The sequence below is a fragment of the Paralichthys olivaceus genome, chromosome 7 (genome assembly GCF_024713975.1).
Source record: "Paralichthys olivaceus isolate ysfri-2021 chromosome 7, ASM2471397v2, whole genome shotgun sequence".
NCBI classification, from domain to species: Eukaryota; Metazoa; Chordata; class Actinopteri; order Pleuronectiformes; family Paralichthyidae; genus Paralichthys; species Paralichthys olivaceus.
In genome coordinates this window covers 2,493,681-2,506,533 of record NC_091099.1, presented here as the reverse complement: position 1 = coordinate 2,506,533, position 12,853 = coordinate 2,493,681, and the positions used below count along the sequence as shown (strand labels likewise).

Below are 12,853 nucleotides of genomic sequence, written 5' to 3'. Positions count from 1 at the left end.
CAGTACGACTCACGGACACTGGATTTCACTGTGGGCGTCATATCATGCAGAATAGAAACATTCAAATGAGATATTTTAGATCCACGTGCAGGAGGTAGAGCGGGTCGTCCTCGAACCTAATTACCTTTTTCTCAAGTCCTCAGATAATCTGTTATTGGGGGGTGTAACTACAGACATATACAAATACGAATTGTGGATTTGGAGAATTGTTACACCCTGAACTTTAATACAATATGTGCATAATAATTTAAAAATAAAAATGTCTTTTGTTTTTCACCAAGTCTTATTATTCACTGAGGCTCATTTTCTATATACTATCAAAAAATACTTATTTGGTTTTAGTGAAATTAAATGATGCATTTTCTGCCGATCTTGTATTTCGTTTGTTGAAGTGAAACTTTGCATTCAGTTGTTATTATATGATTATTATTCCAGCCTCTGATTGTCCGGTGTCTTGGTAGTTGAAGGAGCAGCTTCATAGACAGTGAGTTTACCTCCTCCGAGAGCTGCAGTGTGCGAGGCACAGAAGAAACAGAAGCAGGGGCACGGACATGACTTTCCTTCAGTGTGATTATCGATTCCTCCTCTCGCTGCCCTTCCCGCGACAGATTTACCGGGAACGCACGTCGTATTTCTCCCTCCGTCCCTGCAGCTCTCTGCTCAATACCACGTGACATTTACCGGGACCCGGCCGCGGCTGCAGAGTGTTTCCACAGACTGTGTGTTAAAACATCGCCTGTGGCTCTGTAATGTCCAGTCTCACCGATCTGTGCATCTCTCACCACCTGTAGAACGGCCTGTCACGTTGTGTCGCTGCTGTGGCTTACAGGCCCCGAGGCTGTGTGTGTGTGCGTGCGTGTGTTCAAGATGGGTTTCCTGGTGTGCGTGAGTCAAGAACACAGAGTTATCATACATGTTTCTTACGACCTTTGACTCAGTTGATTGTTGCTTCTTTGCTCGTCGGTTTGTAACATAACATGAGTTTTATAGGATTAATAAAACTATAATTTGTTTTATTAAATACACAAAGAAGTACAGTTCACAGCACAGAGTGCAACAGAATGATTCTCTAATGTTTATCAGCTGACACTCACATCACCGTTCTCGTTCGCTGTCTGACCACAAATTGTTATTTCTTAAAACCTAAAAAGAAATTGATCCATTGTGTGTTGACAGTATTAACTGTGTGATGATGCCCTCATTGTGTACATGCTGAGACTCACAAGCCCTCCCCTCCCCTCCTCTCCCCTCTTCCTCACTTCCCTCTGTTGCCATGGCTACTGTAGACGGTTGCCAAGCGAGGAAGACGGCTCGGTGTCGAGTAGCGGCTCGGGGAAGCTGAACGCCAGCAAGAGCTCGTCGGCCCGTCGGACGGCGACCGGCAGCAGCACCAAGAACGCCAAGGAGGAGCTGCACAAGAGGAGCACCAACGGTGAGGAAGAGGGGGAGGAGGAGGAGGAGGAGGAAGAGTCAGCAGGGAACGATTGAGCTGGGATGAAAGAGAGAAAAAAGAACTGAGGGTATTTGTGGGAGTAGAAAGAGACGGTGGATTCATGTAGAGACAGTTTTTACCCACGACAAAGTCTGACAACACAATGAGACACATGAACACGCACACTTCTGCTCTCGCACACGTTCAGGATCATTAATATGAAATCATGACGTGCACATGAGCAAACACGCACTCAATCATTCAGTGACTCAGCCTCCTGCTGCATCACGTCGCTGACGACACTTCTACTCACAGCACTTACTCTCTGGTCTTATTTTACACACACACACACACACACACACACACACACGGTGGTTACTCCTGTCGGCTGAATCAAAAGAGACATTTCACTTTTCAGGTGTTTCTCTCTGCAGATGATTTACCTTATCCCAGGGTGCAACGCTGGAAACGCTGCACGGAGATAAAAGCCTGCGGTTGGCAGAGTGCGTTCCTTGAACATTGCATCATGTCGCTTTTGAGTCACATCACAGAGGAAAGGCAGAAAGAGTTGTGACACTGCACTGTCACGTGAGGTGTTTTCAGAGACACACAGCATAAGATTCGTGTACTGGAAAAAAAATGACGCAACATTAAACCCTCAGATTCTAAATCATCCCGAGTCGCTATTAAAAATCATACAGCACTTTAATTTTAAATACTGGGATTGTTTCCTTCTGGGTTTATCAGCACCAGTGGATGAAAACAAGTATTTTATCAGGACTCAGATCTTATCACCGCTTAATAAAACAATTTATATTAATGATTTACTGCCAAAACCTCGAAACGGTGTCAAATACAAAGAAATACACCACGTTTTAGGAAGTAGGATGGAGTACTATCTCTGGAAGGAAAGACGATATGAGATTATGAGAATAAAGATGCAGTTTTCGTCTTCGTGTCACGTGAGAGGTTGAAAATCAGAAGATGTGTCTGTCTCCTGCGTTAAGATGAGGAATGTCCAGCATCTTGTTAAGTTTTACTTCAGTACTTTAGTATTTGACTTTCACAAAAAAACAAAATACAACAATTGGTCTCATCAGCTCCACATGATCATAAATATCAGGATTTTGAAAAACAGCAGGAGAGAAACTGTGGCCAACACTTGTTCTCCTTGTTCTTTATTCTCGTAATATTAAAATCTCAGAATTTGGTCCCAGTACTCCATCATAAGAGACAAATCTGTTTCTTAAGAGTAAAAAAAAAAAAAATAAATGTCCCAGGATCATCGGCTGCTCGCGCTCTCATCTCCAGAACCTGTTATCAGCGGTGGCAGTAAACACATCGTCGATATGACTTGTTCAGCTGAACATTTTCCAGCTGGCAGAATTGTTGCATAAACATTTCTCTGATCCCCGATAACGCTGCGTTGTTGCTTCTGTTCAGTGACATTCGCGGACACCGTGATTTTTCAATCCCTTTTGCATCAGCAGACCGGCGTTCGCAGTAATTTGTGTGATTTATAGTGTTTATGCAGGCGAATGAATGAACGGAGGGAGGAGAGGATGAGTAATTGTTTCATTTGTCCCTGGTTTTCTCAGACAACTGGAGACGGACAGTTTTCAGGTTATATATTCTGGAAACTCTTGAGATAAACATCGGTTAAGATCCAAACAATATGAGCTCCGGATAAAATCAATGCAATCAAACACAGATTTTAAATGATAATAATCACCACAACAAGAGACGGGTTTCCAGTTAGATTAAAGAGTTGAAGGAATAAAGTGACGTGAGCAAACCTCTCTCCTGCCAAGATGCACTCTGGGTACGGAGGCCTTGTGGCTCAGGAGCCAGAGCGGGTCGCCCATCAACCACAGCACCGGTGGTTCAAACACGAGCAAGAGACTGAACCGCAACTGCCCTGGTCATGTGTGAATGCATCTTGGTGTTGAGCTGCTGATGACTCCGGCGTCCGTTTTTTAAGTTGAGGAGTGAGAAGGTCACGAACGGATGAGAGCAGTAAAGGATTTTGATCTTTTTTTTATTTTTCAGGTGGGTCTTTGATACGTCGTGGTATGTTTTTAATCACAGCTGTCCCTCCGCTGTGTTATCAACTCAACGTGACGATGTTTTTCGGCTTCGTGTTTCACGAGACCGCTGCTGATAACGCCGTCTTTTATTCTGCGGGGAGAAAACACACGTGTAACTGTGCGAGGGCACCTTTTGGTTTGGTGCTTTATTTGTAAGATTAGTCAGGATCAGTGAACAATATGTGATGCTGATAGCACACGATGATAAAAGACCAGTTACGTCTCATTCGTCTGTCGCGGATGCTGCAGGAAAATCAGAAAATAAAAAAGGAAGAGGAAGAGAAACAATTAGATTAAATTTCAGGTTCTTCCCTGAGCAGTACCGCCTCCTACCACTGTGGAAATCCGTCCAGTAGTTCGTGTGTGACGATGCTAACCAACAAACAAAACGTAGCCTCCTTGACAAATGGAATGAAACCAAATGAATCAGAAACAGGAACTCTAACATCAGTGTGACGAGAACTTCCTCAGATGAGAGAAACCGGCTTTGATCATCTCTTTGAAAATGTTGAAAAGATGTTTTTTTTTAAACTTGTCTACCTTCAGATGTTCGGTTGAGTCCTCACACTTTTCCCCGTCGTTACCGGCTTGTCTCTGAAGTGCAATGAATCATGGGATTCATCGGGGGTGGTAGGACACATGTCGTCGGGAGCTTTCGGAATCGGGGCGGTCTTGTCGCGCCGCTGTGACGCAGACGGCTTCGAACACACCCGACGAAGGACGCGGCTCCTGAACTGAAACACAACTACAGTCTGTGTTTATACATAAATCTTTTTTTTTTTTTTTTTTTTAAACCAGACCAATGTTGTCGTGGTCTCATCACCACCGCGGCTAAAAAGCTCATGTTCATATTTGTCAGCATTAACTAGATCCCTGCAGTAAACAGTCACAGGACTCGTCACACAAGCTGATCGTCAGTTGAGTCACAGTGTTTATCTCCACATGTACAGAAAACACTGTCAGTGTCAGTGGCTGCGAACTGAAGCTATTTGGTTCCGGTGATGTGAACGCAAACACAGAAACGAGGGAGCAGAGCGCTCAGCACCGCTCAGTCATCTCAGGGAAACACTTCGCATAAGTCAAAAAGGCCAACGATCATTTGTTGTGATCGCACTGAAGATTTCAGGACGTTCGCCCGCTCCGGGTGTGTTGTGGTGACTCCGTCTGCTCCGACCCGAGCTGTCGCAGTGTGAGAGGCGACGCAGGAACGAATAACGCGGGCCGAGCTGCGGGCCGGGATGAAATGTGACTGTGTGGGTTTGGAGATGAGTTAATGGCAGACTGGTGTAGTCCTACAATGAAGCCGTCTGCCATATGATGTCAGTCAGCCAGTGAGTCACACTGGAGCCAACACAACACAACACAACTCAACACAACACAACACAACTCTGTCCATCTTAAATACACAGAGCTGCATTTAACAGCAGCAGAGGATTTTTTTTCTTGTAATTAGTGGAAACAACGTGAAAATGCACAGTGGTGTTTTTTTGACCCGGAGCAACATGTACATGGCTCTGTTGTGCGCTTTTAGAGTTGCCATGACAACTAGTTGAGCTTACATTTTAAAAACAGCACCGTCACGTCAGTAGAAACAATAACACACAATTATGTCTCTCACACACACAATTTTACTTTTCAATTCGATTCGGTTTGGAATCGTTCGGGTTATTTTTTCTGCACAAATCTGATTTACTGGGTTCTGGGTGGATCGACAGGCTCGATGCCTGAGTTCGCTTTACTTTGTTCGCTACCTTGTTTGTGTAATTGTACTGTCTCGTCCTTGTCCTTTCAATCGCCGGTCGTCCTCAGACGAGTGGACAAACTTAATTATGTTGGTCCTGTCGTTGATGGCTCTCTGCTCCGGACTTGACCCGTTTGTCTTCCTGCTCCTCTCAGACCCGTACGAGGACCACACTGGGTCCCTGCGTCTCATCACCATCAAGCCCATGACGGCCCAGCCGACCTACTCCTACCCCTCCTCCTCCTCCCACAGCCAAGACTCTGTGGTGCTCAACGGCGAAGTGAGTCTGCACACACAAGCACACACACACACACACACACACACACACCTGCGAGGCTTCATCACACTCATCAGTGAGGCGACTCTGCCGTGTTGACAGTATCGGGCAGAGCAAAGAATAGAACATCATGGCAGTGAGTCACACATACGTAGAGTACAGGAGAGCAAATGATGCTTGTTCATTGTTTCTGACAGAAACAGACAGAAAACACGGACGGTCCTGAAACACCCCCCCCCCCCCCCCCCCCCCGAATCGTCACAATACCCCACGTTTGCATAATCCACGTATAGCTGCTAGTCTGTCACGCCCCCTGACAAAGTAAAGAGAGAGCAGAGGCCGATGTTTTTTAAATCTGCTGGAAAACTAAGCGTAAACACAGAGGTGATGTACATTGATGTTGGTTATGTAAGAAATAAGAAGAACTGAGTGTTTGAGACAGAGGCTGAAAGGAGGAGCTGCAGCAGTTTGAGGAAAGCGATGTTTTCTGAACACTAGAGATTGAAAACATTTTAATTATCAGCCTCAATATGAGCAGAATATCTCCTGAAGATGTTTTCTCAGGCTTTTTAAATTCACGTTTTACCTTTTTGTTTTTTATTGTACAGCACTCGGGATGTTTTAAATTAGTTTTATTAAGTTAACTCGACTCAACCAATTCAAACTTTATGAATTCAACCTAAAAACATTTTTCACATTTGTACGAGTCAAGTTTTGTTTCGTAAAAACTGTAATACTTTTATATTATACAGTTAATATTTAAACAGTGGTAATAAATAACCTGCAGCTTAAACTTCAGGTTCTTCAGTTGTGGTTTATCAGAGCCTTGTTGCACTGGTGCAGAGTTAAGTTGTTGTTTCTAGAATCTCTTTTTCTCCTCTCCTCTAAAACCTGATTGGAACATTTGTCTGTTTCATAAGAAAGAACAAAAGGATGACAAAGTTTCTGAACTACAGTAAAAACCCTGTAAGTCGCCTGAATGGGCCTGATTTCTTCCATCAACACCCATCCATGGTGCTGTACCGTCAAATGTGACATAAACAAACTAAAAAAAGATGTCGTATCTCACAACGTTAACAAAATTGATTAAAAACAAAGTCTGCATCTCCCCCTTTGTGCAGATTCATGACAAAATGTATTGAGTTCTTTCTTGGCTCAGGTCTCATCCTTGCACCAATATTTGCAGAAATCCGTTCTGTACTTTTTCCCGTAATCCTGCAGACAAACAAACAAACGGAGGTGAACGCGTGACCTCCTGGGTCGAGGCAGAAATTTCCCAGTTCACTTCAAACAAAGTAAAACTTATTAGTTTATGGATCCAGGAAATAGAACCGGAAAATTATTGTTTGCAGGCGAACCACAGTGGGCTGAAGCAGAAGTCGGACATCGAGCATTACAGGAACAAGCTGCGTCAGAAGGCTCGGAGGAAGGGGTACGGAGAGTTCTCGCTGTCTGAGAACGGCAGCCACGGTTACAGTCACCGTGACACAAGGCACGGTCGGCACGACAACGGACTCAAGGAGCCAATGACGGCAGAGGAGAAGAGGGCCTCATTCGCCGGATGTCATAAGAGGTATCGGATCGTTTGTTATCAGGAATACAAGAGCGTCACTCTGATTATTTGGCCTGAAGTTCTCTGCAGATGGTTCAACATTTAAAAAGAGTCCACCACAAATTAATATTTTCAAACTGTGACTGCAGTGGGACAGAATCACACCAACTGTGTGTTGGCACCGAAAACGTCCGACAGTCCCAGAACGAGAGGATTAGACGTCGTATCAAAGCCGCGATTCACCAGTGAAATCATTTCATCATTATTCAAGGAGTATTTTATTAAACTAACCGCTTCACAACTGACTGGTGTTATTCTTCAGGACAAATCTTACTTTGATAAAACTGTTGTATGATCGATTTATTGTCGCATCCATAATTATTATAAAAATAATGAAGTGCTAAATTAATTGGATTTTTTTTTTTCCAGCTCATATTATAAATGTGCTGTTTCTCTGTAGCTGTAGAACATAGTTGCTAAGCAACACACAAGGAGTGAGTGAGTACTGAGTGATGACTTTAGGTCGGCACATTAATATTTTAAACTTCATACAGATAAATGTCTGTTTGTTACAGAATTAACACGTTAAACCTTCTCGCGGTTTGTTAATTGCTTAAGCTGCTGTTCAGTTGTTTTTCTGACATCAACCCAAACATGTTGAAGAGCACCAGCGGTTTTTAACATGAGAAATCTGACTGAACAATCAGGTTGTTCTACATTGGAGATAATTTCACATATAATAATACACAGCAAAAGGCAGGATGATGAAATCCAATGTCTTGTAAACCTTACAAGTGTTGTACCGAATGTTTGAACAGCTTTCTGTGGCTGTAGATTCAGTCGTACTGTGTGAAATAATGGCTCTTAGATTAATTGGCTTGTAAATGTGGATTTATAACCTCGAGCCTCAACAGTCCTTTTATGAAACCACATTTAAATTCACCCCATTTTATTTGGATCTGCACCAAATATACCTGAATTATTCTAAAATGTTGAAAAACTCCCAGATCCGCCCCGACATGTAATGGGTTCTTCTCTGACCTGATATCGCGTCCTTCAGACAAGTTGCGTGGGATTTGTTTCACTAGTTTTAGACCTGGATACCTGCCTGACGATATCAAACCTCGAAGTATCCCACTATGTTTTCAAAAGTTTTAAAAACCGCCCCTCCTTGAAAATACAGAGGACTTAAGGTCTGCGTCATCATCACCACATGTGCCTCCGAGCTGTAGTTACACCGACTGATTTTATCTTTTTATCTTCCCACCAGGTACTCTCACCCCCGGGAGCCCAACTACTGGAGCAGACAGTCCCTGAGCAGCCCGAGTCCAGTGGAGACGGAGATGGACCTGCTGGTGCTGAGAGAAAGATCCAGAAGAGGCATCCGGAACAATGGCTACGACGTGAGTAGATCTGTGAATCGTCAGTAGTTCAGGTTTTCCGTGAGTCGAGGATGAAAGATTAAAAAATACCCCGTGGCAACATGGTGCAAAGCTTTGAAGAGTTTTGAAGTAACAAACTATAATATTCTTTATAAGTTCAGATCCGACCTCTGACCAGGTGAGTCACGCACAGAAATCCTAAAAACCTGGGATGAATCCTGACTCGTTTAAACGAGTCGCATGACGTTTGTGGCGAACGGAAGCTCTGCCACTTCGTCAAACGAATAAAATAATCTGCTGAGAGCATTTATAACTTTAATCCTTCGTTTCCCCTCCTTTACTCTAACTCCGAAGCTCTGAGCTCGCACCTCCAGGATTAAAAATTACCTCTGGAACTACAAAGCCACAGCCAAGACAAAGAAACAGAGAAGCCGAGGAGAAGGAGGGGAAACTGCAAAATGATTAGAGACGAGGAGAAAATCTCAAAATGCGGAGAAAAGGGAAGAAAGACGGAGATGAGGAGATAAAATAGGGACAGATGGAGTGAGAGTGGGTGAACTCTCTTTCTGCTGCGTCTCTGCTGCAGTAACAGCAGCGACCGTGCCACCTAGCTGAATGTCAATGACTCTGAATATGATTATAGCCTATTCATGGATACAGATGGGAGCCGCGGTGGCAGTTAATGGATACGGATGCGCCAAACTCCTGGAGATCAGAGTGTGACGAGTGTGTTTGTGCACCAGCGTGTGTTTGTGTGCAGCAGATCTCAGCTGTTTGTGTTTTCATGCTGTAGAATTGTTGCAATAATTAATCTGTTATATTCTCTGTTTATGTCTGAGACTTTTGTGCTGCGTGTTACATCCCCCGCTCACACTTTACTGTAGAGGGGCTTCCAGGGGACTAGCTCATTTCTCTGCGCCTGTAATTATGTCATTGTCGCAGAATTGTGAAGCACAACAACAACAACGACAATACTTTAAATGTAGAACTTGTTTGCTGCAGTTTGTGATGCCACATACTCCAACCCACAACTGTGTGATGGAAATCTCAGTCTCCTGTAACACAGCAGTGACACAGTTTGAGTGGTGACATTGTGGTTAAAGGAAAAAGACAAGATCATTTGTTAAAAGGATATTTGTGTTTTGGAGAAAGGATTGTAAAGATGAGAAGTGTGAGGCTGGTCTGATGTTTAATCGCACGATAACTAAATACGACACACAAACCTCTGTTGTGATTAAAAGTGTCCATGAACTATATGTTGTGAGATTCCTTTAGTGTTAGTACAAACTATCAAAACAAACCAGTGGAGAGAGCATCAAACACAACGTCCATCGCTGCGTCTCGTTAGAAAACCTTCTGTTACAATATGAACTCATTGAATCCAGTTTGAAACACAGCAGATGTTGTTAACAATAAAGAAATGAAAGTTTAAACATAGAAACTGAAACCAGAGCTTCACACGGTCGATGGTCAGACATGAAAACTGTGTGTGTGTGTGTGTGTGTGTGTGTGTGTGTGTGTGTGTGTTTCATCTCCGCAGGGCGAACCAGAACCGTTTGAGGAGACCAACGTGGACCGTCTGATGAGCTCTCTGGGCTACAGAGGTGGATCCACTGGCACCGGGAACGGCAGCTTGGGGGTGAAAGCTCACCGCGGCTCCGACTCCTCCACACTCAGCTCCCAGCCATCCATTGACGAGGTCCGCACGCAGATGCACATGTTGCTAGGCAACGCCTTCAGCCTGGCACCTCCGGACCACGACCCGCCCTCCCCTCCAACCAAGTAAATTCATATTTTTTCGGAGACGGTTTTATTCCCCAGCACATCTGCATGATTTACAGTCTTGTGTAGGAAAGAGAAGCGGTGACCTGACGCACAGTTTGAGCTGCACACATCCCACTCCCAAGCTGTTCTGCAGAAAGTAGATGTAACTGAACGTGTACAGAAACTTTCTCGTCTCTCAACTCTCATCAGCAGCCGCCACCACCACCACCACCACGCCTACAGCGCCTACAACCCCTCCCACACCAGCCACTACAGTGACGGGGTGACCAGCGCTCCGGGGACCATGAACCATCCCTGCGGCGGCAGACAGAGGAGCGCAGGATACGAGGACATGCACCAGTGCAGCCTGCCCAAGCCGGTAAACACCAGGGGGGGAGGTTAAAGTCCGGGATACTGTGGTGGTGTCAAAATATCCAATATGTCTCCTCCTCTCCAATATGATGGAAGACGCCGGGGTTTCATATGTTTTGAAAAATGTAATTTACAAGAAATTGCTGCAGCATATTTTGAAAATAAAAAACCTTCAGAGTAAGAGACTTTGCAGGGATTCATATAAAATGAATTGCAAAAGAAAATCTGTGAAGTTGTTATGGCCACACAGACGGAATCAGTCTTTAGCATTTATTCAGAGTTGTGTTAGCGCGCGTGTGTGTTTGTGTGTGTGTGTCCTCGTTTTAAAGGTGTTTTATTCTCGACCAACTCCTGTGGGAAATAATTGGGCTGTATTCCTGCTACACTAGCACCATGTCCACCAGCTAATCTCTAACTTTCAGCCGCTCGGTGCCGGGCGGGGACGACACAGCGGGTGTTTAAAGCTGCTGCTGGAAACTTGGCGGCCGAGAGCAAAACCACAAAACAGTGAGAGCAAACAAAAGTGTGCATAAACCCTCTCCACAGGTTTTAAAAATCAGTGTCACCCTCAATAACGTGGACCTGTAATGCACAGATTTGTGGACCAAAGATTACTGACAATGTTTTATTCTTTTTTTATCCCTGTGTCAAAAGAACTGGAACCAAGGTGTTGTTAACCTCTGCTCAGAAACTAAAGATCCGCAGCTTTATTCAAAACAAGTCCTTAAAAAGGGAAAATAGGAATCTCAGTGACCTCGCTCGTGTCCTCTCATCAGAGATGACTTTTAAATTGCTGCATTTAACACTAATAAGAAGATGCTCAGGTTCATCCCAGCAGCCATCAGACGAGTAAACAGAGGGATGATTCTTTAGTCCTTGATATTTTCGCTCTGACTTCAAGTTGCATTGAATATTTTTGTGCTCAAACTGTCCTGAGTCCTGATGCTTGTCAGATGGAGTTAAATTATTTTTGTGGCGTCTGCAGGGTTTCCGGTTCACTCAGCTTCCTGACATGGGCATCGGTTCTCCCCCGCCGCTGATCCCCTCGAGGCCGGGACCGCCACCTGGGACCTCACTACGACGGTACCACCAGCAATCACACAGACAATTACACATCCGAGAATGAGAGAACAGTTTTTAAAAAGATACAACACTCAGCAGGAGGCATACGTCTGTCGAACGGTGTCCTTAAAGTCAGGCTGCTCCTTAGCGGTGTCCCGATTCAGGGGACGCCATTGTGGGCCGTGTAAATTGTGAAGGCGGATTAGATTATCTGGTCCACGGAGGATTTCCTTGATTTGTGCCACTGGCTTGTCCCGCCCTGTGTCTGCAGTCGGACACAATGAGAAAGTTGTGAAGCGTTCGTGTCTGTTGATGGGTTGGCCAGAGAAGCAACCACGGGTAGGAGACTCTGTTGTTCAGGGATGGAAGGACGCATTTGAAGGAGCCTTCGATATGGGACAGCCTAGTTGCAGGAATGTGACGCAGCTTAAACGTCACAAACTCATAGATATCAGCTCCTTAAATATGTCTGATGTTTTTCCATCGAGATGCATGAAACCATTTTTCTGTTTGAATTCCTGTTTGACTCCTGTTTGACTCCTCAGCCAATCAAAATGCAGCTCAGGAGCTAATCACAGTATGAGACAAGGCTGTAAGACATCAGCGGAGGGAGCGCAGGAGAACGTGGAGGATATCGGTGGTAGCGCTCCGGCTCCTTGTCCACTCCTCTCTCCGTGCCGCTCGCTCCCAGATGTTCATCTGCATCGTTTGAACCGAGCGGCGCCTTCATTTAAATGCTGTTGCTGTGTGCACCCTGTTGCTGGGCACTTTAGCACTGCAGAGAGCGACTGGCTGCTGTGGCCAGTGTGCACGGAGGAGCATGCTCGCCATCTAGCGGCCGAACGGAGAAAGTTACGCTGTTCTGCAGCTGTGCGGCTGGAGCAGACTCACCGCCTGCAGACAAATGCAAAAATGTCAGCGAAGCACTGATCTAATAGAGCATCACTGAGATATTTAGAATTTCATTAGGACGTGTTTTACATCAATGACAAAGACGGTTCTGGTTTCATGATTCTCTAATTGATTCAATCTAATTACAGATGTCTGACCTTTACTCTTGCTTGAGAACCAGAACATGTTTCAGTAGTGAATCATTTATCTCGTCATACATCAGCTCCTCCTCAGGAAACTGTGTGTGTGTGTGTGTGTGTGTGTGTGCAGCATGTTAATTCCTCTTTGGGATG

General features: G+C 44.7%; 1 protein-coding gene across 4 annotated transcripts in view; it reads left to right on the top strand.

Moving 5' to 3' along the window:
- kiaa1549la (KIAA1549-like a) overlaps positions 1–12,853 on the top strand; it is a 74,311-nt gene that overhangs the window by 56,136 nt on the left and 5,322 nt on the right. For 3 of the 4 annotated variants that reach the window (XM_069527707.1, XM_069527704.1, XM_069527706.1), the window contains 7 exons: positions 1,287–1,432; positions 5,416–5,540; positions 6,890–7,110; positions 8,360–8,492; positions 10,012–10,253; positions 10,446–10,614; positions 11,593–11,690. In XM_069527707.1, the coding sequence (XP_069383808.1) occupies positions 1,287–1,432; positions 5,416–5,540; positions 6,890–7,110; positions 8,360–8,492; positions 10,012–10,253; positions 10,446–10,614; positions 11,593–11,690 (1,134 nt within the window). The remainder of the gene's footprint in view (positions 1–1,286; positions 1,433–5,415; positions 5,541–6,889; positions 7,111–8,359; positions 8,493–10,011; positions 10,254–10,445; positions 10,615–11,592; positions 11,691–12,853) is intronic. The other variant, XM_069527705.1, reaches the window with a different exon arrangement.